The 27,784-nt window shown below is 36.9% G+C and overlaps 2 protein-coding genes across 7 annotated transcripts; both read right to left on the bottom strand.

The window, feature by feature from the left end:
• Positions 1 to 339: 339 nt before the first annotated feature.
• On the bottom strand, positions 340 to 3,639 carry LOC133716056 (uncharacterized). The gene is made up of 6 exons (XM_062142793.1): positions 3,309 to 3,639; positions 3,173 to 3,225; positions 2,985 to 3,040; positions 2,289 to 2,894; positions 1,621 to 1,795; positions 340 to 821 (listed from the first exon to the last, which is right to left on the bottom strand). Exons 1-6 carry the CDS (start codon positions 3,454 to 3,456, stop codon positions 585 to 587), a joined length of 1,275 nt encoding a protein of 424 aa, XP_061998777.1. The 5' UTR covers positions 3,457 to 3,639; the 3' UTR covers positions 340 to 584.
• Positions 3,640 to 5,054: 1,415 nt separating this feature from the next.
• LOC133715444 (E3 ubiquitin-protein ligase BIG BROTHER) lies at positions 5,055 to 9,832 on the bottom strand. 6 transcript variants are annotated; one of them, XM_062141938.1, is made up of 9 exons: positions 9,557 to 9,827; positions 9,353 to 9,398; positions 8,842 to 9,024; positions 8,011 to 8,235; positions 7,562 to 7,596; positions 7,346 to 7,390; positions 6,527 to 6,654; positions 5,827 to 5,935; positions 5,055 to 5,705 (listed from the first exon to the last, which is right to left on the bottom strand). In XM_062141938.1, exons 3-9 carry the CDS (start codon positions 8,984 to 8,986, stop codon positions 5,655 to 5,657), a joined length of 738 nt encoding a protein of 245 aa, XP_061997922.1. In that variant the 5' UTR covers positions 8,987 to 9,024; positions 9,353 to 9,398; positions 9,557 to 9,827; the 3' UTR covers positions 5,055 to 5,654. The 6 variants fall into 6 exon arrangements, 5 of the variants coding, with proteins under 5 accessions (XP_061997922.1, XP_061997920.1, XP_061997923.1 ...); XM_062141936.1 differs by lacking the exon at positions 9,353 to 9,398 and having other exon boundaries at positions 9,557 to 9,825; XM_062141939.1 differs by lacking the exon at positions 9,557 to 9,827 and having other exon boundaries at positions 9,223 to 9,362.
• Positions 9,833 to 27,784: the final 17,952 nt, after the last annotated feature.

Genomic DNA, 27,784 nt, shown 5'->3' with positions numbered 1-27,784 from the left:
CTGTGATTATATATAGTTTGTTGTTTGATTTGATCTTCTGAATATTGATTAGGTAATATTTGACCAACACTAACTTCATCAAAAGAGACAGCCAAAGCCATTTAGCTAGCTCTCACAATGGGAAGGGCCGACCAATTTTATTAGATATTATTTCTATACTCGCCAATGCACTCAATTGGTAATTCCAAGAAACTCATTGAAACAACAGATAACAATCTCCACCTATTTGTAGTGAAGCAAAACTATTAGAAAATCTAATAAAAAAAAGTAAAACTCCATGCTCTGCACTTGGATCCCATACGTGTGTAAAACAGTACCACAATGTTAAAAATTGAAACTTTATTCATATTACCCTAATGCAATTCTTAGGAGGCTGTCATTACATTACATTTACATTTATTCAACTCTATAGTAATTCTAGATGCTTTTATGTAAAAGAAGAGCAAATGGTTACAAATGGTTACTAGAAGCTACAATGTAAAAGAATGAATGAATGGTACTGGAAATAATGAAAAAGAATGAATGAATGGTACTGGAAATAAAAGATATAATGAATATGAATTTCTTAATCAATCTTAACCACTTTAGGTAGATAGTGTGCAAGGTTTTAAAAACCAGAAAACGTCCAAGGTTCTTGCTTCTTTTCCATCAGCAATATAAACGCTTTTGGCTTTTTCTGTGGAATCATCCTTGGTTATCAGTTGTTTAGAATCATCCTTGGTTATCACTTGTTTAGAATCATCCTTGGTGATTACTTGTTTAGAATCACCCGTGGCGATCACTTGTTTGTTGGTCTGCCCTTGAAGGATCCCCCCCTTTTCCTGCTCATTCAATAACCAATCAATCAGGGAAAGCTGAAATGCTTGATTTATATTATAATCTTGTAGTAAAATTAAAATCTACAAAATTGGCATGAATGGTCCTTATGTGAACATCTTTATAGTTCCAGCAGGATAACAAGTCAAATCCAAAATTGTACTGATTTTTAAGTTTTTTTTTTAATCTGTCCACAGTTTAGCAACAGAACTTGGTGGCTGATAGAACAAACCTATTGGAAAATCTCAAGCATGTTAATACACTGTTCTGCATGAAATGTCAAACATGTGAATCAAGCATAGTTCTTCTGCATGTGTTCGTGTGCATATAAGTAAGCTTAGCTAGCGTGGGTGAGGTGCAAACATAATTTAGTTTCAAGCATCGAACTTCAGTGACAAAACTATTGGAAAATCTCAAGCATGTTAATACACTGTTCTGCATGAAATGTCAAACATGTGAATCAAGCATAGTTCTTCTGCATGTGTTGGTGTGCATATAAGTAAGCTTAGCTAGCGTGGGTGAGGTGCAAACATAATTTAGTTTCAAGCATCGAACTTCAGTGACAAAAATCAATTCCTGTGCAAGCAGAAGAATGAAAGACCGGAAGGAAACAGAAGTTTAACATCCAGTGTGTTTAACAAAAATGTCAAACCTTAATTCGTTTAACAAAGATATAATATGTTTGCATTCAAGGACCAAGTGTGTATAGTTTAGTTTTTCATCCAGTGTTTATTATCTTGGTGCCTTAATTCGTTTAACAAAGATATAATATGAAGAAGCAGAAGGATACATCTAGTTACATACCATCAGTTTGGACTTCGAAGCTTTTGAAGGTGTGATTTTGCTGGGGGGCCTTGTAGCAGAAAAGCATTGAGGAGAGGGAGGGTTGGTCCGGATTTGCAACAAGTCCTCTCCCCCTTTACGCTTTACACTCTCCAAATTTAAAGAGACTGGAATGTTCTCTGCATTGTCAACTCTTCTGCAGAAAGTGGTCTAAAAATTAAACCATGCTTACAATCATCAACGGACAGCAAATCAATATAAAAGATCAGTTGCATTCACTGACTACCAAAAGGACCCCAATTTTTAGCTAATCAGAAGTTTACAACCATTGGATCATACTCTGTTAACTTCCAGCATAGAAGTTATGAAACAGGAATCCTTCTGATCTATTACTACTTGACTAAATGAAAGTAGAATCATGTTTAACGGATAACTTTTATGCATAGTGTTACTGTAAGTCATCAACTACATGAAGGTTAGATGACTTGTGAACATTCTTTCTAGATGTGGAGTCCTTGCCCTCATACCATCTGCACCAACTGTTTCTCCTATCTCAACTAAAAGTGGCATGTTCATCCAACTAACACTAGACAAATTTATACTTGAAGACACAAGCATGGCTTTATATACTTGCAAACCAAATAAATGTATATACTCCAGGACATAAAATAAAGGTATAGTAAACTTACTTCTTAATCCTCTTTCCCTCCTTTAAAATTCTCCCCTCAAATCCTTCAGTTTTCCCTTTATTCGCATCCATCAATGGCATTCTTTCTCTTTGCTTCCCATTCACCTCACTCCCAGCTTCGCCATTACACTCCTCCTCCTTCACCATTGTTTCTGTTTTCCCTTTTCCCAATTTAAGCAATGGCATTCTCTCTCTTTCCCTCCCATTCAACTCACCATTAGACTCCACCTGCTTCACCTCCTCTTCCTTGTTATTCACCACACCTTTCTCCACTTCCTCTCTCTCCTTTGCTCTCGCCATCGCCATTCTCTTCAATTCGCTGCAGAAGTCAGTGATCTGATTCAGAATCTCCTTTCCTGCGAATAAGTTCCTCGCCGACAGCGTGCTTTTCAGCCTGGGGAGCACCTCATTGTTCTGTGGAGCAGTGTCAGTTGGTTGCTTCTTCTCTGTACTTGATTTGATTGCTTCCTTCATGGCCTTAGCTTGATAATTTGGAGGGGTTGATAGGTTGGGGTTCTGATTTTCACTATCCTCCTTGAATCTTGAATTATTATTCGTCGGATGAACTGAAGAGCTGGTGAGCCCTCTTCTTTTCAATTTCACATCTCTACATTACAAAACAAAGATATTAAAGTTACATATAGAAGAAGAAAAAATGAACGAAACGGGAGTATGAAAGATGGGATTCATGGGTTACCTTTGGAATTTATCACCAAGCGGAGAGACCCCAGAAGCATCAGATGGGCTCGGAACCTTTCCCAAATCAAGAAACACAGATACAGAAATGTCAGAAAACCAAATTAATGAAGCTTTGAAAATTCTATATTTGGGTCACAGTTCCTTAATTACTAGACAAAACCAACAGAAAAGGAAGAAAGAAGAAACCTTGAAAGGTGAGGATCTAAGAAAATCTTCAGCCGTCTTTGGGTGATTGCATTCTGTAATAAATATATGATATTCTTGGTGTTAATAAAAATTGGAGAAAGAAAAAAACAAGAAGAAGAAGGAGGAGGAAGCTGACCAGGTGTGCAAAACCAGGCGTGGTCGTCGACGAGGTTGTCATTGGGGTTCGAGAAATCGAACCACTTGGGGGCGTTGATCTGCTCGTAGGCTTTGTCCTCTACAAATCTCCATTCCAAGTTTTTCCAATCTATTTTTGCAGGTTCCATTACACTTGATAGATTAAACAACAACAAACAGGAACAAGCTAGACACACAGAGATAGAGAGATAAGTGTGTGTGAGAAAGAAACAGACAAAGACCCAGAAAGAAAGCGAGCTGTACAGTGCAAATTCACAAGACAGAGAGAGATAGATAGAGTGGGAGAGAGAGAGAGAGAGAGAAGGAGAGGTTTTGGGGTTGGAAGAAAGTAACCGTTATGAACGTTGGTGGGTCTAAAGGGTTCTACTCTTTCTTTCTTTTTTTGTTTTTTTTTTTGGTGACCGTTGCAGATTTATTTATTTCATTAATTAATGGGAGAGTCTTCAGTCTTGACTACCGAGCTGGATCTGGTTTTTGGGGGGACACGTGGCTCTACGCTTCTAATCTTGTGGCAAAGTTTTGGACATCATTCGGACTTTTTAATTATTACACCAAAAAATAAAGGTTCGCGGCCGTTCGCCTACGTTACATAATTTTACATAATGTATCCATGTATATATACTTTAATTATTTCAGTTACGTACTTATTCTACAAAAGAAAAAAATTAAGAAATAGACTAGTTCAATATTGAACATAATTCATCCAAGTCTACTTAATTAATGTATCGAAACATTAATGCACCATAAAACTTTTCAAAAAATAATCATTGATTTTTCAACAATTAGACAAGACTAACTTATATATTACTGGAAACTGATGCACTGATGGTGCAGCGCCAATTGACCTCTCAAGAGGGAGTTAATACATCGGTGCTGGGACGATTGTATGAAGATTTGGTAGCGGTTTTGGCTGCAAACACAGACCTCTCGGTCACCTATAAGGGTAGGAATGCTAATATGGCAGCTCATATCCTTGCTGCCCATGCCTGCAGTGAACCTCAAGAATTTTTCTTTTTTTCTACACCTTCTTTTCTTCAAGCTGCTATTGCAGCTGACATTGGCTTGATGTAGTTTTTCTTTGGTATTAATAAAGGGCTGACCTCCGTTCTATCAAAAAAAAAAACTTATATATCACTTTTTTTACTAGATTTAACGGCCAAAGATCTGAAGCACATAAGCATGGTAGAACTTTTGAGGATCAGAGACTCGTTTGTTTCACAAATTTGAGGCCTTAAGACGTGAAAGTGCTACCTTTATCATATTTGGCAAGTGCAAGGTTGAGTAAATGATTCTTCTATTCATGCAAGGAAAAATAGAGGGGGAAATGAATCATTCTATTTTCCGTGGGATTCATTTTTTTTGAGATCTTCCAAAGAGTAGAGCCTCGTGCTCACAGTGAGCCCATTCATAATAATCACTTATTGGAGAGTGACTTCTCAGACTTGGTAATGGTCGTGTTACTGGCAAATAGGTGAAGTTGTTTTGCTCACTGCCTCACTCATTTGATGTTTCCAGCATTCTGTTCTGGCAAACAAATTTCCAGTATTCGAATACAACGCAAAAATTGGTCCAATTAAAGGCCCAGCCCAGGTTCACAGTGCATCAGAGTATTTTGTTTTTTCTTGATTGAAGTGCATCAGAGTGTTTGTATATCAACTCAGCTTGATAACAAGGTCATAACCTGATCAATAGTCTGATAATTAAGACGGAAAAATTTAAAAAGATATACCGGACAAATATGTTTTCCATCATTCACAAAATTAGAAAGTCAACAAAATCACTTTGCTTAAAGGTATTAAGCTTCACTAATAATACTTGGCACCATCCAAATTGATACATATTTCAGAAACACAAGTTCTCATCTCTTTTCATAGAAAAGAGGTGAAAAGGAAGGGGAGACTTGTACTCTGACCTCGAGTGCAGGGTAAGCGCTCTACCACTATAAGTACATGCCCTAGTAGACCTGGCTTTAGTTCCACTGATTGCGTATGTCATAAATCATACTACAAGAAGCTAAATCAGGAGTTAATGACTAAAAACTATCCAAAAAGAAGAAGAAGAAGAAGAAGAAGAAGAAGAAGAATCAGCAGTTGGAAGTTTCAATGCCGAATCCGAGTCTCATATTAGGAGGTTGAAATATTTGGTTTCCTTTCTTTTTACTCCGGCAGAACGTATTAAAAGGTAAATGAGAAGAAAGAGGGGGAACTAGTCTATGTATATGAAAAGATTAGGAAAAAAAAAAAAAAGACAGATAAGAAAGGGGAGGAGAACAAATTTGAAGGATCAAACAAACACCGATTTTGTAAACAGTTAGCCAAATGATGCTTTAATGCCTTGATTCCTCGGCGAATACCTCAAGGTTGCAGACTGGGCATATCTAAACAATGTAAAATAAAAGAAAAAAAATAAGTATCTAGGATGGAGCCATCAGAATGAAAGAACAAGAGAATGCAAAATTCCGAATTCTGAAAAGCCTGGAGTTTAAAGTGTTGACAAACCTTGTTGATGCCGAGCCATTTGCTGATGCATTCGCTATGGTAAAAATGATTGCAGGGCAATTTCATTTGTCGAGCTCCTCTTTTGTACCTCGCCTGGCAAATTACACATCTGCTTTTCCAAACAACAGTATTATAAATGAAAAAATGCCAAAAGCTAAAAGGAAAAACAAGGATCAGGCTCTCCACTTCAGAAAAGAATGGAAGAAAAATACAAAATGTTCTTCCACAACCAGCACTACAAAGTAGATATTAATATGGCATGCATCAACTAGGGGAAAAAAAAAAAAGAACAATTCAGAGGTGAAATATGAATTATCAATTATATTACAGTAATAATATCTGATCATTGTTCAGAGTCTAAAAACAGAAGAGAACACCATGTCCTTTGCATGCAGTTTACTTCTCAAGTTCAGTACAGAGGATGTTGATAAGTTGCTCTATTTCTTGCAAGGCAAATTCTGATGACATAATACATTTACAGTGATATATGCCAGTGAGCTTTATCAATGGCATGATTTCCAAATTTCAAATAATTGCAGACTAAATTTCAGATTGTCTAAACAGGAAAAGAGAGGCAATCATATTTACTTCTGAGATGAGTGGGAGAAAGGCAATGGAATAAAATGGTCTGAAAATAGGTTTGCTGCTTTAGGTATATAAAAGTCTGTATTACTTGAATGCCAATAAGTCAGAATGTCACCTCTCTCCAGATTTCTTTCTTGAGAAAAAGCTTCCACACTTGTATTTGGTTGTGGGAAGCAAGCTAATAAGTTCGTCGGAAAGCCCTCGGCTTTGAGTACCAACAGCCTCACCCAAATCGAGTAATTCCTAGGACCAATATAAAACTACACATATTAATGACATTCGTTAAGACCAAAAAAGTATGTATGTACGTGTGTGTGTGCATATACAAATGAAGTTTATAGGCAAACCCTTGCCCTTTGTACCCATATTTGTTTCCAAGTTTCAACCATGAATCGCCAATTAATCTAAGACATGTGATAATCTTTCAAAGTCGGTCTATGTTTCATACAATATATGCTTAAACCAGAATGTCATAAAAGGATGACATTGACAACACTGCAAATCCTATTAAGCTTCTGTATAGAAGAAATAGGTAACTGTACTATGAATATGATAACATATATATATAGGCCACCAGCCTAGGTCCCGGGACATAAGAGATCACAATTCATTCACTCCTTGACTTTTACGTTTTCATATTAAGCTTTGTATAGTCTAAAGCCAATTCTAATCTTGTTAATGCAGCAAATTTGTGATAATCATTGTTCAATTTGTTTTGAAACCTATAGATTCATCAAAAGAACATCATGCATTGATAAATTAAAAAAAGCAGCCGAACAAAGTTTTGTGTGGTCATGAATGTGCAACCACTCATGTTTGTGTTATTGCTTAACGTCCCTCCCACGAAAAACAAAAGGTGGTTTAGCTCTAATATCTAAAAGAGACGAGCCACAAGAGCAATGCAGAATATTAGGACAAGGTATATATAACATACCTCATATGTCATGTTATCAGGATCGATGTTCTCTTCCCATTCCACCTGCAAACATACAGAGAGCAACAGTTCGAATTTTTAACGTAAGTACAGGGGAGGAAGTCAAATTGGAAATACATTATTTGATTTATGCCAAATCAAAATAATATAGATTTAGTGCATAAGCATTGATTCAGAACATAGCAGAAGAAAAAGGCTGAGAAGGAAAACCCGCACCTGAGAAGTATTTGTGTTTTGCTCATTTGGAATGGCTGAAAAGGCGAAAGAACTATGGTTAGAGAATATATTATTTCCAATGGTTAAATGAATTAACAAAACAGGAAAGGATAATATCTATCATGAAAATTTAAATCAAATAAAGATATTGAAGCTCCATGCAGAAACCAATTGCAACAGAAAGGCATTTTCAAACCTAATGGTACTTGGTTTTAAACCATAGTTCTTAAATATCATCAAAAAATGGTACATGGTTACTCCAACAAGCCAGTAGCATGATATTTGAGTCCATACAATAGGTAGCTGGCCAAGACTGAATGGAACTAAAACTTAATTTTGATTCCAAGCATAAGTTTCAAAGCACAATGAAGCGACAAAATTAGGCACCATACAGTCAGTCATAACCAATATACAGTATGGGAAACAAATAAACAGTTGTTCTGACTAACATTCTTCGGTTATGACATCAACTTCCTCGACTACAGTTTCTTCTGGTTGCGAAGCAGTGGTAGCAGGCTCTTCTGAATTCGTCATTAAAGGATATTCCCATGCCCTCCTGCTCATATCCATTCTCGGAAAATGAGGATTTACCTCATAAGGACCATAATAAGAAGTATTCCCCGGACCAGAGAGTCCAAATTTGTAGGAGTGCATATTCATTGACCAGTATGCAGCTTCCTGGACACATATTCTACCCATAAGTAAAATTCCAGTTCATAGAAATGATAAAACAGTATTTCACTAACCAAAATGCTGACAGTAAACAATATGGGTAACATCTTGAACACACAAAACATCATAATGGTGTAGTTCACCAAACAGGTGGAATATTCAAACTTGACTAACTACAAATATAAATATCACACTAGGTAAAAGCATTAGAATAGTTGAGCTTCCCCAATTGTAGCAAAATAGATTGCTACAGGATATAACATCATGCACTAGAAATTCCTGATATATGAGGTGAGTAGACTTGACCTTGTTCCACAGTAAAAATGATCATAATCACATTAACTTCTGAGAACTGATTATTTTAGACTTTCTGTTAACTAAGAAAAGAATCCAGTGCATGTTAATTGAGGAAATACAAAGCAAATGCATCCAAAATTTGTCACTGAAAAACCAGAAATGCATCAGAACAAAAACTGACTTTCCGAATTCACAAGCAACATGGATCTAAAACAACTTTACAATATCTAACCAATAACAAAAGCATGAACATGAACACTCTAATAACTTACATCAACAAAATAGCATACTGTAAATGAAGAAAAGAGAACATGCCTGATCATGCACGGGCATGGCGTGACCATAGTTCACGGGGGCATGAGTAAGACCTTCAAAGAAGTCCATAAAGCTTTCAGTAGCCGTGTAAGGGAAGCCGGTGTCTATGTAATGCACCTCCATTTGTCCATTCCCGTTCATATTTGCACAACTAACCAAACTCAGATTTGCATAACAAGCTACACAAGTAAATGAAACCATTCAAATTTCACAGGGAAAAAAAAAAAACAATAGCAAATTTAGAGCAAAAGATAAGCTTTTGGACTCCTACCAACTACAAATCAGTAAATAAAAACTCAATCTTTTTTCACTGGTTCTTGGACAATGAATGTGGGTAAAGAAGAAATTTGCCAAATGTAGAACAAAACAAGGCATACCTACAAAGCAGAAATTAAAGCCTGTTTCTTTGGCCAATTGTCTTCCTTTTTTGGCTACTAATACAAAACTTATAACTTTCAAGATGGAAAATTTTGGTTTCTTGGTTTGGAGGAGATGAGAAGGGTGTACCTAATTGAGCAAAAGATCCCTTCACATTTCGCTATGAAACAAAAATCTGGGAGAAATTAGAGGAAAGAAAGAAAAGCATTGAAACTGAATTACAAGGTTTGTAAAACTCTAGAAATTTCAGTCAATGTGAATGTAAATTCATGAAAAGAACATAGAAACAAAGAATTGGGTGAACTCAGAAAGAGAGAAAGAGAGAGGACATACACTGAGGAGGTTGGAACAACAGACAAGGATTGAGTGAGAGAGAAGGAGAATGGGAATGGGTTTGGCTTCTCTCACAGTTTTGAGTCTACAAACAAAGATAGAGACAATTGGCTCTCACTCTCCCTCTCTAAATGGATTTCTTCTTCTCTCTCTAGAGTGTATAGTGTGGAGTGTAGAGAGTAATAGTGTTGGTTTTGGGAGGGGGTCCGGTGGCTCGATTTCGTTTCACGAGCACGCCAACTTAAACAACATCCCATATTTCTATCTGTGTCTTACTACTACACAAATACAATGCACACCCTATTACTTTATGTAATTTTCTTATTTTATTGTTCTTCTTATCATGTTTTGGACGGCTATGATCATGATGTTTGTCATAGTTTGAGATGGCTCTTTCAGCTATGTTCAGAATTCAACAGTTTGTTTCTAGGGAAACTGGCCTTGTATAAAGGCGAATCAAGGACGCCAAGAGATTGTCATGGACAATTTCGCCTAACACTCCTCTTGACACATGTCCAAGTGTGAGTCTAACACTTCCTTTTCATACGTTAGAGCGCATACGTTCAATTATAATGGCCAACTTATTGGCCTCCAATACTGTTTTTTCTTTTAAAAGGATTGTCAATCTATTAATAAATGTAAATAAAGGTACAACATATCATAACTCACTCTCGCAGGTTACGTTAAAATTGAGTCATGCTAGACTACTCTAAAACAACATAGCTGTAATGATCCTAAAGTACAGCTCTAGTAACTAAGACAATGTTAGGAGTATGGACCAAAGTCTGCCCTAATTTATTCGTTAGAACTTAAGATCACCCTACATGAGAAGGCTCTCCCTATATCGCAAATACAGGCCTAATAATGAATGGGCCGAAAAACCACAACCAACAAAAAAGCACAGGCCCAAATAAGGACCCAAGCCCAAACAAGGACCCAGGCCCAACAAAAACTACTCTGGGCACTCAAGCAGGACGCAGCCGCTCCAGAATCACTGAGCATCACACCCCCGTCAAGTTGTCCCGCACATTGCCCTGCACTCGCACTTTGACTTGGAGACTAATCTGAGGACCAAATCCTCGACTTTGCCTGAAGCCAATACGAACTCTTCGCAAAGGCCGGTCTAAAAACCAATCGAAACACCACCAGCTGAACAGAAGTCGATGTAGGAAGCTAGCCGCCCGCTGCGCTACAACCAGTCTCCATACTATTCAGGAACTTTTTTATGATTATATTGTACTAGCATTAACACAAATGCTTTGCATGTGACAAAAAAAAAAAAAGAGAGAGAGAAGTAATTTTTTTTTCCTTAATTATTTTAAATAGAATAGTGGGAAGTTGAAGTTAATTACTTGTAGAGAGAAAATATAGAGATAAATGGTTTTTTTGTCATTTATTAATTACTATAATGTCCTTTAATTATTAAAACTAGAATTTGTCTATACACCTGATGATTGTGGATCGGTAGTTTAAAGAAATTTTTTTAATAAATTATTTTATTTTGACATTTTTGTCCCTGATAAGTAAAATGTTATCTATGAATTTTTAATCTTTCAAGGTTTGAAAGGTAAAAAATTTCACCACCAAAGATTTGTAGTTCATCCTAAACTAAAAGAAGAAATGAACAAAATAGAAACAATAGAGTATGTTTTTGCCAAAATTATAGATAAAACATAATAAAATCGAAGAAAAAATAACACAAAAAATTAAATAAGCGATAACTTTTTCGTATGCTGGCACTCACGCTTCATGCACACGACTTTTGACACACGCGAGCACTTACTTACAGGAAGGCTAGTCACAGAGAAGAAAGATGAAAGATGACATTGCCATATTGGCATCGAGTGATGGAGGGGAATGCAGGTAAAGCCGTTTCCACAGCCGGTGAGTGTTGGGCAAGCCGCACTCACCTGAGACAAATCTGTCTCCATTTTTAATCTTTGCCGTACAGCTCAGCTCAACCAGTAAAACCTAAAATCTAAAATCTTCTTCTCTACAAGGTTTCTGTCTTTCTGATCCCTACATTTTGTTTACCTAAACATAAAAAAGTTGTTTGGTCTCTCTCTCTCTCTCTCTCTCTCCCTCTTGGTCTCTATTCCCCAAGTAGCTTTAAAGGGGGAACAAGATAATGTTAACTAATAACTAAAGTAAATAGCTTTTTGTCTAAACTCACTGTAAACTCTTTTGATTTTCAAGATACCAATCCAATAGGCAATTACCATGTTCTTATATTTTTACAGTCCCAATGAACTCTAGTGCACGTTCAAGTTGGGAAATGTTGAATGTGTTTGATGTGTTTTAGGTGAAAATGGCGACCTTGAATTTGAATGAAGCCCTTGAATATTACCTCAAGTGCGTTGAATTTTGTAGCTCAAGATAAATCGGTTTGTGATAAATGTTCCATTCCGTTGTGGATCGAGTTGAACTAGTAGCGTATTGTCACACCTCAAAGACGCAAGCAAGAATTTTTCTAAATTAAATATATACTATTATTATTCCTCTTGCGTCTTTGTGATAAACTTATAATATAGAATATATGTGAGATATTGACTTGGAATTTAATTTGAAATCGATTCCAATTAAACCGATGATCAAAACTAGGAAAAGAGGTAAGGATTTGTCTAGTTTAAAAGGTTAGAAAAAAAACAAAAACAAAAATTTATGAGACATATTCTTCTTGAATAGTTCTACACTACATTAAGATATCAATAAATAAAGTAAACTAACTTCATACATTAGTAAACCAACTTGACTTAATCTTAAACTAGTTTATATTTGGAGTAAACTAATTACGTGATATATTAGTATATGGGGACGAACCATTTCTTCTTATTAATGATGAACAAAACATCCATCAAATCAGTTGAACTATCAAGTCGTGCGATAAATTTGTTAAAATCATTCATTAATTCATTAATATCAGTTGAACTATCATGATTTTTTTTTTTGATACGATTCAGTAATTCATGATTGGTTTCATTGTAAATCAGATTTGATTCTGTCCAATAATGCAATAATATATTTATGGGTCCATTTTGAAAGCTTTGCTTGTACGCAATGCAAGGAACAGTCCTACCCATGTTGTACCACCACCGCAGACGCAGACTCGTTCACCACCATATTACTTTCAGTCCATTCACAACCATTGAAACAGAGAATCTCGTGACATACCTCCTTTTAAATACCAGAGATACCAAGTACCATACCATTTTTTTTTTTCCTGAATGGAAGTACCAATTTATGCGATAATATTTGAGCTCGAATTGGAGATTTTAAATTTTAAATATTTGTCAAAATAAATTTGGAGAGATTAGGCACTTGGTGCATGACACCAAGTCACTAACACAATATGAAGTCCAATCAAAGCGATAACACTAGCACAATTAGGTCATCTAATCCTTTAGTATCTTTTAGGGAGAACATAATTTGGAGTCCACAATAACAATGAAATTCGACTTTCACTTTCTGCCTTCCCCTCATTTTACCTAGACATGTAATGCAGTTGTTTGGGACCATATGTAATGAAACTCCTACAATAGAACTGACCAAAAACCTGTGTTCTCCAATACCCTAGCTAGCTATATTAATTCCATATACAATTACATAGGCTCTTTAGTTGGACTCATAAAGCTTATTCAATGTGGATGTATATTAGATTAGATCAAATGGTAGTGTCACGAGTCCATGGGACAATACCACCACATAGAAGAGAAGTCCTTGTACTAGAAGCAAGGAATTCAAGGGGGTTCCAAAAGCTGGTCAAAAATAAACATAAAAGGATGAAATAGGGCATCTAATACAGTCAGTATTATATGAAACACATTAGAGCTATTTGTTCCAAAGTAACATGCTGAGTCAGCTTAATTAAAGTGTTATTAGCTTCTTTTTTTTCCCTTTCTTAAATTTCGAACTTCTATCATTAGTTGATGTTTCTATACTACTCTTTGGCCACCTTAAGATAAATATGCCATTAGACTACTATTTGTGTTAGCTCACCTTTTGGCTCGAGCAAGTTCTAATGTTGAGCAATGCATTTGGTTGATTTTATATTATCGAAGATGTCTTGTGGAGTCAATTTCTCTTTTCTTTAAAGGCTTGAAGTTTAGGCACTTTATCCCCTCACATTGTATTCATCAATTTCAATTTACAATGCACACCATGATGTTCTATCCTCCCAACTCGACTAGATATAGATAACTTTACTATAAAAAATAAAAATAAAAATAAAAAATAAAAAATAAAAAAGAAGAAGAAGAAGCTACAACGAAAAACATGGTAATTTTCTTTAGCAAATAACAAACAAATTCCATTACACAAAAGACAAATTACAAAACCCAGAAACTGGGGTGGGACAAGAAATAGATGCATATAGACTAAAACAAAGGACATAATGTTAGGTTTGGTGTCTATCCCTCATTGGTGGAGATATTTTGCATGGCATGAATACATGGTATTAATGGTTTGTGCATTTATGGTAACAACTTATGTATGAGAAATTGATGCTTTGAGAATAAATGCATGGTTAAATTCATGATGGACCTTTGGTCTTCCTTATGAGTTAATGTAGAAGGTGGCTGATGTTGAGATTGTCTTCTTGGTTCTCTCATCAAGTTGATAGAGAAATGTCCATACACATGTTGGATCATATATATATATATATATACTCTAAAATATGAAAATTATTTGTCCTAAAAGTCAAATTTAGTGTTGACTAATCTAATTCCATGTTTTGTAAAAAATCTTGACAAGATGAGAAAAAAAAAGTGAAATTTTGGCGAATTTTATATGCACCACCACTTTTGGCTGCACAAGTACTTCGTGAAACAATCCCAGAAAAATAGGAGTTTAAGTGGAGCAATGAAGCCATGGACCATGAAGTAATGATGCAAAGGACTAAGTTTGATCACTCATTTGGCCGGAAATTACAAGGGAAGTCCACGGAAATTGTTATGCAAAATAGTTGCTGCAAAGCAGGAAACTGCAGTTCAGAATCAGCTTATTGGGAACAGTTTTAGAGAGCTTTCCTTGCAACCTTCCAAGTAGACTCTTGCAGAAAGGGTTAGCTTTCCTTAGAGACATGATGTTGTAGTACAACATGAGCCCAAGATCTGGTCATAAACGTCATCAAGACAGCGGGAATTAATGCTCAAATTAGGCTTCCCGAGAAGGTAGAAACTATCAGCTTTTCACAAAGCTTTTTGGGAGATCTTTTCTGGCAACTTGGAGTTTTTCTCGAAGGTTGTTGATCATTCTAGAATACATGATGTTATAGAGTATGTAGGGGTTGAGAACCATCCAGAAACATGCCAATAGCAAGTCAAACCTAGTCCAAGAACGAAGCTTCAGAAGCAGAAAACGAATCCTAGTCGAATAAGGGTAACTTGGCCAAGAATCCATTTTGGACGGCTTTGTTGTGCATTTTTGGAAGGTTTATGATGCTGCAATTCTCAAGGAGAGTCTTAGAAGAATCTTACAAGATTGTGGCAAGATTAATCCATCATATTATCCTTTGGATAATAGGCATGGTGCATATGGTTCTCTCTCATGCTTGTCATTGACTTTGGTGACCCAAAACCACTCAAACACTATTCATTTTCATGTTTTCCATGCACAATTAAGAGAGCTAGTTGGTCCTCTCTTCTCCTAAGTCGTTTTTTTCTACTCTACACTCTCATAGCTCATCATTATGTCATTTCTCTTCTCCAACAGTTCACCTCTTTTTGTTGACTTTTTCTCACTCTTTCTCCCTTGTTTCTTACGTTTGAAGAGAGGGCTAGCTGCTCCTCTCCCTCTAGTTAAGGCTCTCTCTTCCCTTTTTATCATCATATCATCTTCCTACAAGCTTCCCAACACTCCATCACCCATACATTACCAATCCATTACATCTTTTTTTTCTCTTTATATTCTCTACAATACACTATCATCTCCTCCACAAAATCTCCACCATCACCACCACCATCAATCCATAACCTCCACTATCACCACCACCATCAATCCATAACATCTATTACCACCACCAAATTCATCATCTTTTCCATCTACCCATTCTATTTCATATACATAAAGCTTCACCACTCCACCATTTCACCACTTTATCATTTCTACATCTTATATTCCATCATCAATCTTTGAAGAAGAAAGAAAGGAGTCTAGCATCACTTGAGGAATCATCAACATGCACCATGACCAAACCTGCATGAGTTCATCTACACCATCCTCAATTTGATCATCACTAGTCACTTCTCTATCCCTATTTTTTAGTTTGATGTTCATAAACATTTTAGAGCTTATGTATTTGATTGCGAGTGAGTAGTTAGTTTGTTGGGGCTAGGGTTGAAAGCTCTGGCCAATATTGTATGACTTTGATTTAAATATTATGTTTGATGCACTTTTCTTTAGCACCTTAACATGCTAGTTCAAGAGTTGAATGTTTATGCTTAAACTTAATCAATTTGGGTATGGATATTTTCCATGACATGAGAAACAATTAGGGCTTGATTAACCTTGGTTGTTTGAAGAATGATAGCATATCATATGTGCATGTTAGGGTTGTGAACTACAATCACTTAGAGATAGGTTCAAGAGTTGAATGTTTATGCTTAAACTTAATCAATTTGAGTATGGATATTTGTCATGACATGAGAAACAATTAGGGCTTGATTAACCTTGGTTGTTTGAAGCATGATCACATATCATATGTGCATGTTAGGGTTGTGAACTACAATCACTTAGAGATAGCTTGGTTGGTTTGCATAATCTCTTCATCTCCAAGCTTTATGCACTTAGGTAAATGCATTAGATACCTAACCGGATTGAAATGCATGACTTAAGTAGTTAAGTACTACACCTGAGAGGGGTTGTTTAATATCATCAAAGGAGCATGTCCCTTGTCATATCTAAGAGGGATGCAAGGAAAGAAATTGGCTAATTAAAATGACATCATTCACTATAAAAGCATCATTGTTTGCAAGAGAGGCTAGAGGTGAAAACCTTAAGTCCTCACTCCCATCCATTTTATTACATCTAATTTAACTTAGCATAGTTTACAATTCAAGTATTGATTTAGCTATTTCTGAATCAAATCATCTCCAAAACCAAAATCAAACCACTACTTCACCTTGCATATAATTACCATGAACTTTGGTTCACTTGTGAGCTATTGTTTATGATTTGTACATTTGTACATTCATCTAGCATCCTTTAGGTTTTCCTTAGCTAGAGCGGGTTTTTCAATCCTTTGGGTACGATATCCCCTACTCAAATTCTCCTACACTATAACTTGGCTCTTATACTTAAGGGTGGCTATTTGGCTAACAACATAGTCCTAGACAAAAGATTTATTGGAAGATTCATAAACATGGAAGTTTGATGAAGTAAGCATTTATCGCAAGTGGTTGGATGATGGTGCGTGAATGAGCATTAATGAAGGGCTTTAGAGATTTCCATCATTGGTTATAAAGGGGTGTGTCTATTCACCATTTGTAGTATGAGAGAAAGAGAGCAACGCGAAAGCCTTGTTTGGTTCGCGGAAAGTAAACATCAGGAAAAGAAACTTGTTCCTTTCTTGTATTTGGGATGTAAATAGAAATGAAATATTTTCCTGAAAGAATGGAATAAGGGGGAAAGTGTTTCATTCCAAACTCAAAAGGAGTCACTTTTCCCCTTTCTTTCCTTACATTTGTTACTCATAACACATTATTTTATTGCATTAATTAAAAACTTTTTAACAAGTTTCCTGATAACTTTTTTTATGCTACCAAACATCGGAATGGAAAGTTCTTGGGAGAAATTTCTCTTCCTATGAAAAAGACAAAGGAATTACTGTCCTTTCCACAAATCAAATGAGGCCTAAGGGTCTTTGTGTTTAGAAGCAAAGTGAGTTGCGTTCAAGAGTGATAATAGCTCTTAGGGTAAAGTGATCTTTTAGGTTGAGAGAGAGTGTACAAGAGACATCATAATTTTGGATACAAGGACTTGGGGTGCGCATAAACTTGAGTGGTGTAATCTTGTACTTGTGTAATTCTCTCATTAGTGAAGATAGAACTCTCCAAGGACGCAGGTAAGGATATTGGCTGAACCTTGTTAAATTGTAGTGCATTTGTTAGCTTGCTTATTTCTATTTTCATCTCTATTTGTTGTGGGGGGGGGGGGGGGGGAAGGATTAAATTCCTAACACATAAATCAATAGAACTTAATGGTAGAAACCAATCCCTAATGACATAAACCACCAAACCATAATTTAGCCAAGCAAAAGATGAATAGTGATAGCATCACCGCAAACAAAAGTGGCATAAACAACAAACTAGCTATTTTAACAAAAAGTTAAAAATCTAACTAATTTTAAGATAGTTTACCACTACAACAAACTACTTATATAAAAGTCAAATTTAACTTTTTGTTAAAGTTTGCATAAACAATATTGAACCAGACTCGGATAGTTTGGGAGGAGACCACAACGATCTCAATAGAAAGCACCCAAAAATCTCATTTCCGGACACACAAGGAGCAATAAACCTCAAATCATCTCTGCTTCGGAGAGCATCATCCATAAAAACCAAAGCAAAGAAAAAGTCACCATATCTACAAAGAGATCAATCGAACAACCACCCAAATGGTGAACAATATATATGGTGTTGCATAATTGGAATCTTACCCATGTGCGCTAGTGGGTAAACTTTACTTAAAACCTGAACGGCGGAAGAAGACATAAGAGGAGAGAAGCTAAAGGCAGTGAAACCTGAACACCAAATCGAATCTGACAGGTGAAAAGAAAGTATATATAAAATAAAGAGATTCTGAGCGGAAGAGAACATAGCAAAACAAAATGATGAGCAAAATTCAGGAAGAGAAAAATGATGAGCAAAACATGAAGGAAAAAAAGAGGCAAGAGGCCTCAGAATCGGGCTATAGCCTAAGCAACAGCGCCCGTGATGGGCAGAGGAGCTCGCCGCCGACACTAATCAAGGCCGAGAGGACATCATCAACCCTTAAACCGGCTGCAGATCAAAGGGTAAAAGGTGAGAAGAGTTGTAGTATCCCATGAAAATCATTTACAATGTATTTGAATATGTTGTGATGAGCTTTTGTACCATTCAATGTATAGCGAGCTTCATAGAGATGAGAAAATTTCACAGGAGATCACTTTTAGTCTTGGTCCTTGGGGGTTATTTAATAATAAAATCACGTTTAGTCAAGAAAATTGGATCAACGATATTTTTGACGAAGAATTGGATTTAGTCTCCAAATTCTGTTTTTGACGAAGAATTTGACATTATACAAATTTTGTTATTACCATACTTTCAACTATAGCAACTAGTCGTGGTCACGGTAGGTAGCGATGGATGACAATGCCACCAATCACATTCCATGTTTAAACCTTTTCATCATCAGAAGGGTTATTTACCAACTGGCATAACGACCAACACAAAAACGAGTTGAAGAATAGAAAAGGGAAAATGTCCATTTACCCAAATTTGAGCTACACTAACCCCATTTACCCAAACATCTTATGAGATTGCCCACTTACCAAATAATTTACATATATTTTGCCCTAATACCCAATTAAGTATTTTTTTTATTGTTTTTATTTATTTATTTTTAGGACAATTTTGCCCAATTAAGAATTCTGTGACCGGCCGCAGACTCCGGTGACAGGATTCCGGCGTCTGATTTTATTGCTCCCAAATAATACCCAATAAACATTTTATTGCCCCCTAATAATCATATTATTACCTGCCCAATAATCATATTATTGCCCCCCAATAATTTTTTTAGAAAATTACTCATAAGTGTCAATTTGAAACTTTAATTAGCTATAAGGCCACCTAGTTTTTCTTGTCTTCATAAGGCCACTTGCTTCCTCAAACTTTTCCATTCCTGACGATTTTGCCCTTCTACTTAAGAAAACCAACTGCTTGAGATTAATCGATCATTCTCTATCCTCTCACTCTCTCTCCGACGAAATCCTCTGAGATTAATCTCTCTCTCTCTCTCGCCGGCGATACTCCCTCTTTCCACCATCACGTCGGCGGATGGAATTGGAATTGAATCTCCGACGCACGACGCCGATTGGAACTGGATCTCCGGTCCTCTCCTCTTCCTTTCTTCTGCGTTGTGAAAAGCTAGGGTTTCTGAAGATCACGACGACAAAGGGCTTGATCGGTTTGATTGATCGGATACAAAGGTTCTGTACTGTGCTCAACGACTACAGCGGTGGGATATCAGATCTAGGAATGAGCGATAGTAATAATTTCAGAGATCAGAGCTTTGTTTTCGATGATTCAAAATCGTTTGGCACTTCCTTCCTTGCCAAAAGAAGAGCATGACAGAGGCGATGACGTGTGCTGCCTGCGACGATCAAGATTTGCGTCACAAGCACCCTCGCAGTCATTTCGACGAAGAAGAAAGCAAGGCCGTGGGTGAGGATATGGAAACTCCTCCGCCTCTTGTTATGTTATCTCCTTCAAATAGTCCTCAGCCGGATGAGGATGTGGAAGAAGGTAAAATTCTTGAGGACGGTGCGGTGGTTATGACGACAGCGTTTTGGAAACAAAAGCGGACTTTGGTGCCGAGTCTAGTGAAATTGAAGCTCCTGAAGTTCGCAAACATTCTGATTAGCAAAATCTAGTGTACGTGTTCTGATTGCCCTCATCTCTCTTGTTTTTTATTAAATGTGCCTCTACTTGCTGTTTGGTAGCTGATGAATCTTTAACTATAGCAAGCTTGTTCATGATTTCTTTATTTGATTGGTTGTCAAGCATCATACTGTTCTCAAATTCCTATCATCACCATCATCATCGTCATATCCTTTTGAGCATTTTCATTTGTTTGCGAAACTAGTTAAAATTGAATGAAAAAGCATTAACTTGAATCAATTGGAATTTTGAATTCTGGAATTTAATGAAATTCAAGTGCCATGTGTTGTGGTTGTAGCTAGGCTAATTGTTATTGAGCGAGAGTTTCATTTGTATATTGATTTTGAGATAGTGAACAAGAATGCTTGCATTTAGTTTGTTAGATTGGCATTCATGAGTTTCATTTGTATTTGATTTTGAGAAACGAGAAAATTTCATGAATGGTACCCAAAGTAAGGACCACTATGCATTTCAGTACATCAAGTTCCAAAATATAAACTTTGGTACCTCAAATATGAAACCTGACCCAATATACGTACACGACGTCAATGACTCCGTCAATCCGCGTGCCATTACGCACATAATGAAGGGCAAAATTGGTTTTTCATTTGTCAACGTGTTTCCTCTCTCTTCTCGTCCGAGACGGCCCCAGCCTCTGCCACTTTGTCGCCTAGACCGCCGCTGTCACTGCTTCTGAAGCCGGAGGCGTGGTGATCGGTGACAACGAAAATAAGAAGGAAAAGAGATCCAAGCGGTGATGGATATGAGAGTGGCTATGAAGGAGATTAGGAGAGGAAGAAGTGAAGCCACAGAACGCATAGGGGGTCATGATTCTAGATCAAAATCTAGTGCTTCATAAATTGGATCTGGTGTCATTACCCACTATTGAACAGAATTGCTTAATGCAATTGCTGTGAGTGGGGAGTTGAGTTGTGGTACTTTGATTCCTCTATCTATAATACACAGCATCAATGCCACAACATATTTCTCTCTTTATTTTTACGATTGTGCTTTGTGAAAATGAGACCGTTGTTTGGAACACAAGTGTTGTTAAGAGAGTAGTGGCAGACATGGAACTGAACCTTCGGCACCCATTCACAGTGAATTAAGAAGAAGAAGAAGAAGAAGATTGGGAGGACTTAATCGGCGTTGGGAGAAGCAAATGAAGGATCAATTCGATCAGGTGTGTCGGCGGAGAAGGAGACGAGAGGCGAGGACGAGGCAGCGTCGGGGTCGGTGGAGAATCTGAACGGCGAGGGCTCGATGACGTGGTGCTGCTCCTGCTGCGGCTTGACTTGGATCCTGTCCGGGGAGGCGGAGGCGGAGGCCACGGCCATGGCGGGTCGGGGTTGGTCGGATCGGGAGAGTCCAAAAGTGAGAGAAGGAGGGGAGAGAGGGAAGGAAGGGGAGAGAGAGAGAGAGAGAGAGAGAGAGAGAGAGAGAGAGAGAGAGAGAGATGGGTGCCCAGAACAAAAGAAGAGAGATAGTTGGGTGCTCAGAGTAAAAAATGTGAAGAGACCATTTTACCCCTTGAAATACGACAGCTGGCACCAAATTAACGGCGTCATTAACATCGTGTATGTATACTGGGTCGGTTTTGAAACCTCATGTACTAAAGTTTATATTTTGGAACTTGATGTACTGAAATTCATAGTGGGCCTTACTTTGGGTACCATTCATGAAATTTTCCCTTGAGAAACTGATACTCTCTGAAAATGGTACTTGAACAGTTTTGAAAAGTTACCAATACTGTTAAAAAATAAATAAAAAATAAAAAAGGGTTAAATACTGCTTAATCCCTATACTTATAGGGTTTCATCGTTTCAGTCCCTGACCTTCGAATTTCACCTAAAAAGTCCCTGAACTCCCAATTGGTCCCTACCGTCAAGCATCCGTCAAAAACTCCATTATCTTCTCCTAAAAAGTCGATTATACCCTCATTTACTTAAAATATATATATATATATATATATATATATATATATATATTTTTTTTTTTTTTTTTTTTTTTCTTTTTACCTCTTCTTCTTCTTCCGGCTCTCTCGCCTCTTTCTGTTCATCTCCTCATCAAGATGGTTCCAATCCATAGACCTTCAAGAGGTGAAATGAAAAAAAGAAATAAAAGAGAGAGAGAAAATAAATTAAAAAAAAAAAAAAAAAAGTAAGTGAGGGCATAATAGACATTTTTGGCAACTTTAACATAAAATTTTGACGGCAGAGACCAATTGGGAGGAAATTGAGAGTTCAGGGACTTTTTAGGTGAAATTCGAAGGTCAAGGACTAAACCGATGAAACTCTATAAGTATAGGGAGTAAACAATATTTAATCCAATAAAAAAATACTATTATTAGTTTCTCTGTTTTTCTCGTTTTCTAGGTAACTGATATACTGCAAGGAAAAAAAAACTACTAATACTGTTTGAAAATGCTACTAGCATACTTTTGAAAAACTACTATCACTTTCAAACAAACCTACTGTGCATTTTGTTTAAGTACTCTATATGATTTCATTCATGTCAAAACTAGAAGCTAATAATGTACTTGATAGAGTTTTAGATTCATGTGTTTTCATTCACGCCCGTCTTTGATTTGTCATATCTTTGTTCTTCTAAAAATTCTTTTGCTTTTTATTGCAGTCAGTAGCTTTCTATAACTGTTATATATAGAGGCTTATAACACAGAGATAGTAGTTTCTATGCCTATGTTAGTATCTTTTCAAGCTATTAGTCAATAACTTTTCTATTTTCATTTTGATTAATTTCAAGTCAGTAGCTCTCCAGAACTATTATAGTGGTTTTTCATCACAGTGATAGTAGCTTATATGCCTATGATAGTATCTTTTCAAGTTGATTTCAGTAGCTTTTCTTTTTTCATTTTGATTGTTTTCAAGTTGTCTTCTATCAATAGCTTGTCAAATTGAAAAATCATGATTATGTATGAAATTCAATTTTCTTTTTGTTGTGATTTTGTATCTCTAGCATTTCTTGTTTGGTATTTGTGTTACACTATCAACATGGACAATCAATTGGTTTTGTTGCAATCAGTATTTATGTCGGTAGCTTTTTATTACTATTCAAGTAGCTTTATACATGAGTCATAGCAGCTTCATATACCTATGTCAGTAGCTTTTAATTGCTTGTCTTTAATTATTGAGTTGATAAGGAGTGCCAAGTTTGCGGTGCAGCAGTGCACTGCTGTTTTTAGTTTGCATTTTAAATACTAATGTTTTGTTTAGTTTTGTTGTATATTTGTTCTTGGCATAATTTTTTCCCTTTGTATCTGCAGTAGTAGATTTTGGAAATCATGTGAATTTGGATAGTGAAGTCTTCATTGACCAAGAGATCATTCGACCAACCAAGAAATATTGAAATGAAGTTTGGTGTTGAAGGTGGCAAAATAATGCCTATGGTTAGTGCTGAGTAGTAGAGTGTCACAGCAAAAAACATCAACGACGGCCAACTGAAAAATGATAGTAGCATTACAACATTGACAGTAGCTTTCTATTGTAATAGAATTTCACAACTATGATAGTGGCGTTTTACAACTATGGAAGTAGTTTTAATTTCACATAGTTATATCATTGTTGAACCCTACATACTTTTTGTATCATTGAATATGTTTTCTTTTCTAGATTGCAGTAGCATTTTTACTTTTATTGTATTTTTTACATTTCCATAACTTTGTTAGTCTCTGAGAATAGATTTCTCAGTCTCCAGAAGTAGCTTTTGTTTTGCTTGGTAGTAGTTTTTGTCCTACTTAGTTATTGTTCTTGGCGTTAATGAGAGTAACTTTTGGTGATGATGAGAGTAGCTTTCTGATTTTGGTGACAATAACGTTAGTTGTTAGTGAGAGTAGTTTTTGATGTTGGTAACAGTAGCTTTTGTTGGTGAGGATAGTAGCTTTTGGTTTTGGGAGCGTAGCTTTTGTTGATGACAGTAGCTTTTATTGCTGGCGACAATAACTTTTATGACCTCGTTGGAAATCTCACCAGCGTAGCTTTTGTTTGTGACAGTAGTTTTTGTTGCTGGTGATAGTAGTTTTTGTGACCTCGCCGGAAATCTCACCAACGTAGCTTTTGTTGCTAGTGATAGTAGCTTTTTTTGCTAGTGATAGTAGCTTCTGTGACCTTGCCGGAGGTTGCCGGAAATCTTCTCAGAGTAACTTTTGTTGCTAGCCACAATAGCTTTTGGTGTTAGTGACAGTACCTTTTGTGGTCGCCAGAGTTTGCCGGAGACGTGCCGGAGTTGACCGAAGACCTCGCCGGAGAGGAGAGAGAGAATGATTGTTGACTTTTACTTTAGTGGCATTTATGTAAATATCTTAGTTTTTATATCCAAAATATAATACATTTTTTAATCTAGTGGCCTTATGAGAAAAAAAAATTAATTAGTGGCCTTATGGCTAAAAAAACATTCAAATATGCACTTATATGTAATTAACCCTAATCTTTTTATTGTCCCTCCATAATAGTGCTACAATAATGCCCAGCTCTTATGCTTAAATATAGCAACTTTGCCCATACGTTTATAATCTTTTGAAGAATCAATTATTAGTTTCTCAGAATTCGCACTGTGGATGTCACAATCTCTTTCAACTTGATGACTTTTTCGTACAGAAACATCATCCTCTCCTGGCTGAACACCACTTCCACTGACATTGGAAACCGAATAATGGAGATCATCATTGAGAGGATTAAGAACCTCAATCTGTAACACACAGACAATACACAAAAAAATAATCAGCTAACAAAAACGTACCAAACACCACAACTTGCTTCTTCATAATCCAAAAGAACTACTCACCATGCCATTCTTTCTCACAACAGCCAGTAACTACAAAAATACAAATTGATACTCACCGTCCTCTAAGGTCAGAATGAGATAGATCCCGTACTTGTGTTCGACCGGGAACGGAGCAGATCTGACGGAGAGGCGCACCACCGCCGGCTGCTTCAACTACGCAGATGCGGATGAAGATCCAGCCTTAGATCGCCTGCCTTATGTACCCACCTCCACCTCCTGTTCCGTACAAAACCCCTCACACAAGTCTTTGCTAGTGATGACTGAGAAATAGCCGTCGGTGCGATTTCCGGCGAGGAATTGGAGCCACTGCAAGCTGAGAATAGGCGGCTGAGGAAATCGTTGGAGCAGAATATGAAGCTGCTCAAGAACCTAACTGAATCGCGCGCCTTGTAAGAGAAGAAATCGAAGAGGAGAGAGAGAGAGAGAGAGAGAGACTGTGATTGATCGGGAATAGGTGGGTTTTACTGGCGGAGTGGCAGTGACAGAGTTGTAATTTATTAATTGGGTATATTATAAAATTGTAATTTTACACTTAAATGGGGGTAATTATGCACATAAATCTTTAGTGGAGTAAGTGGATTCCAGTTAATTTGGGTATTTGGTCAACCAAAATGACTACCTGAACAGATCAAGAGATGGGTCCTGTAACCCAACAGCCTCCAAGGAGACCACATACATCAACCACATAGGGAAAAATGCATGAACAGTGTCTGGAGACTCTGAGGACTGTCAAAATGATACCTGAACTTTCAAACGTATCAATGTGATACCTGGACTTATATTTTCTTGTCAACGTAGTACCTACATCAACTTTCCGTCACGGCACCGTTAAATTTACCACGTGTGAGGCACGTGACATACAAAATGAAGGGAAAAAGACTGATTTGCCCTATAACTGACATTTAAAATGCACGAACAGTGTCTGGAGACTCTTAGGACTGTCAAAATGATACCTGAAATTTCAAACGTATCAATGTGATACCTGGACTTATATTTTCTTGTCAACGTAGTACCTACATCAACTTTCCGTCACGGCACCGTTAAATTTACCACGTGTGACTGTGTGAGGCACGTGAGGTACAAAATGAAGGTAAAAAGACTTATTTGCCCTATAACTGAAATTTTAAATATTTTTTTTGGTAAAAACATTTTAAATATTTTTTTTTTTGGTAAAAAGACTGATTTACCTTTAATTTTTTTTAATTAATTTTTTTCACCCCTCCACCTCTCGTCTTATTCCTCTCCCCTCGATCAACCACTCTCTAAAAAGACTGGTTGTCCTCGCCAATTCCTCCCGCAACAACACCTCAGTACTCCTCGATTTCAGGCACACAGCGCTGACGATGTTGACCTCGACGAAAGGATCGGCGGTGCACTTCATCGTCGATTTCAGATCTTTGACAAGCGAGGCTTCAAGAAGACTATGTCCTTCATTTTGGAGGACGAAATTGAAATTGAAATTGGGATTGAGATTGGGATTGGGATTCGGATTCGGATTTGGATTTGGATTGAGTTCTCTGGAAATTCCGACGGTACTCAAAGCGGGACTTGAGATCGAGGAAGGAGGGGGGCGGAGAGATCATCTATATCATTACTTGCTGGTGTTTTTGTTGTAGTTAATAACTTGATATTAATGGATTTTGAGTTTGAGTTCGAGTTTTGGTGGAGGTGTGGGTGTGGGTGGTGACGAAAAATGAAATTCAGGGTTTCTGCAACGTCTTCTTGGTTCTTCTTCTTCATTGCCCATTTCACAACAGGTTTGCATTGATGTTGTTGAGGCGATTTCAAAAGAGGAATGAAATTTTGTGTTAATTCGATCTGATACATCTGTGATTGTTTTGGTTGTTTTGCAATCCAAGTCTTCGTGTTTTCTCTGTTGGACTTGGAGGTGTTGAAGAGGCCATCGACCTCGCGGCGGAAGCTGATAAGGTAGCGGGTCTTCTCCTAGATCCAATGCTCGGCCTGCTTCTTCGGGGCGCGGACCTCGTGGTCCTTGCCGCAGCTGCTGGTGTTGCCACCAATTAAGGCAGACTTGGGAGTTGAATAGGGTTGAATGATTTTGCAGAAACAAGTTGGACTTAGTTTTGTGTTTTAGAAGTGAATCGAACAAGGGAGAAGCTTTGCTAAAAAAAATTATTTCTCATTCTTTTTTGTTCTTGGAGTTCCCAGATCTTTCATTTCTCTTTCAAAATGGGTTTGTCGAGTTTAAGAAGATGAACAAGAATGGGTTCAAGAACATGAACAATTGAGATTTCTTTTGTTTTTTTTTTTTTTTTGCCTTTTTGCTGGGTTTGAGAAGATGAACATGAAGAAATGTTAGGTTCATACTTATCGGATTAGGATTTTTTTTTTTCTTTTTGAGAATATATTGGATTGATCTTGGTTAATAGAAAAAGCAAAAAAAATTAATCATCTTTTATTTTCAATATAATAAATTATTATGTTTTTATTTTCAATTTTAAATTTATTCATTTAGGATTTGATGGAGTGGAAAAGTCTTTTTTGCCCTCATTTTCGGCCTCACATGCGTCAGACGTGACTCGAACTGACGGAGCCGTGACGGAAAGTTGATGTAGGTACTACAACCAAGTCTAGGTATCACATTGATACGTTTGAAAGTTCAGGTATCATTTTGACAGTCCTCAGAGTCTCCAGACACTATTCGTGCATTTTTCCCCAACCACATAATACAGTCAACAACTTAATACTGGCAGAGGAAGTCACAATATTGGGCCTTCTTTTCAGAATAACCATAATGAAAACAAGCACACGAATCCTTTGCAAAGCAATTGTT

This window comes from Rosa rugosa, chromosome 6, assembly GCF_958449725.1.
Source record: "Rosa rugosa chromosome 6, drRosRugo1.1, whole genome shotgun sequence".
NCBI lineage: Eukaryota > Viridiplantae > Streptophyta > Magnoliopsida > Rosales > Rosaceae > Rosa > Rosa rugosa.
The sequence above is the reverse complement of the archived record's forward strand: the minus strand, read 5'-3'. Positions and strand labels throughout refer to the sequence as shown.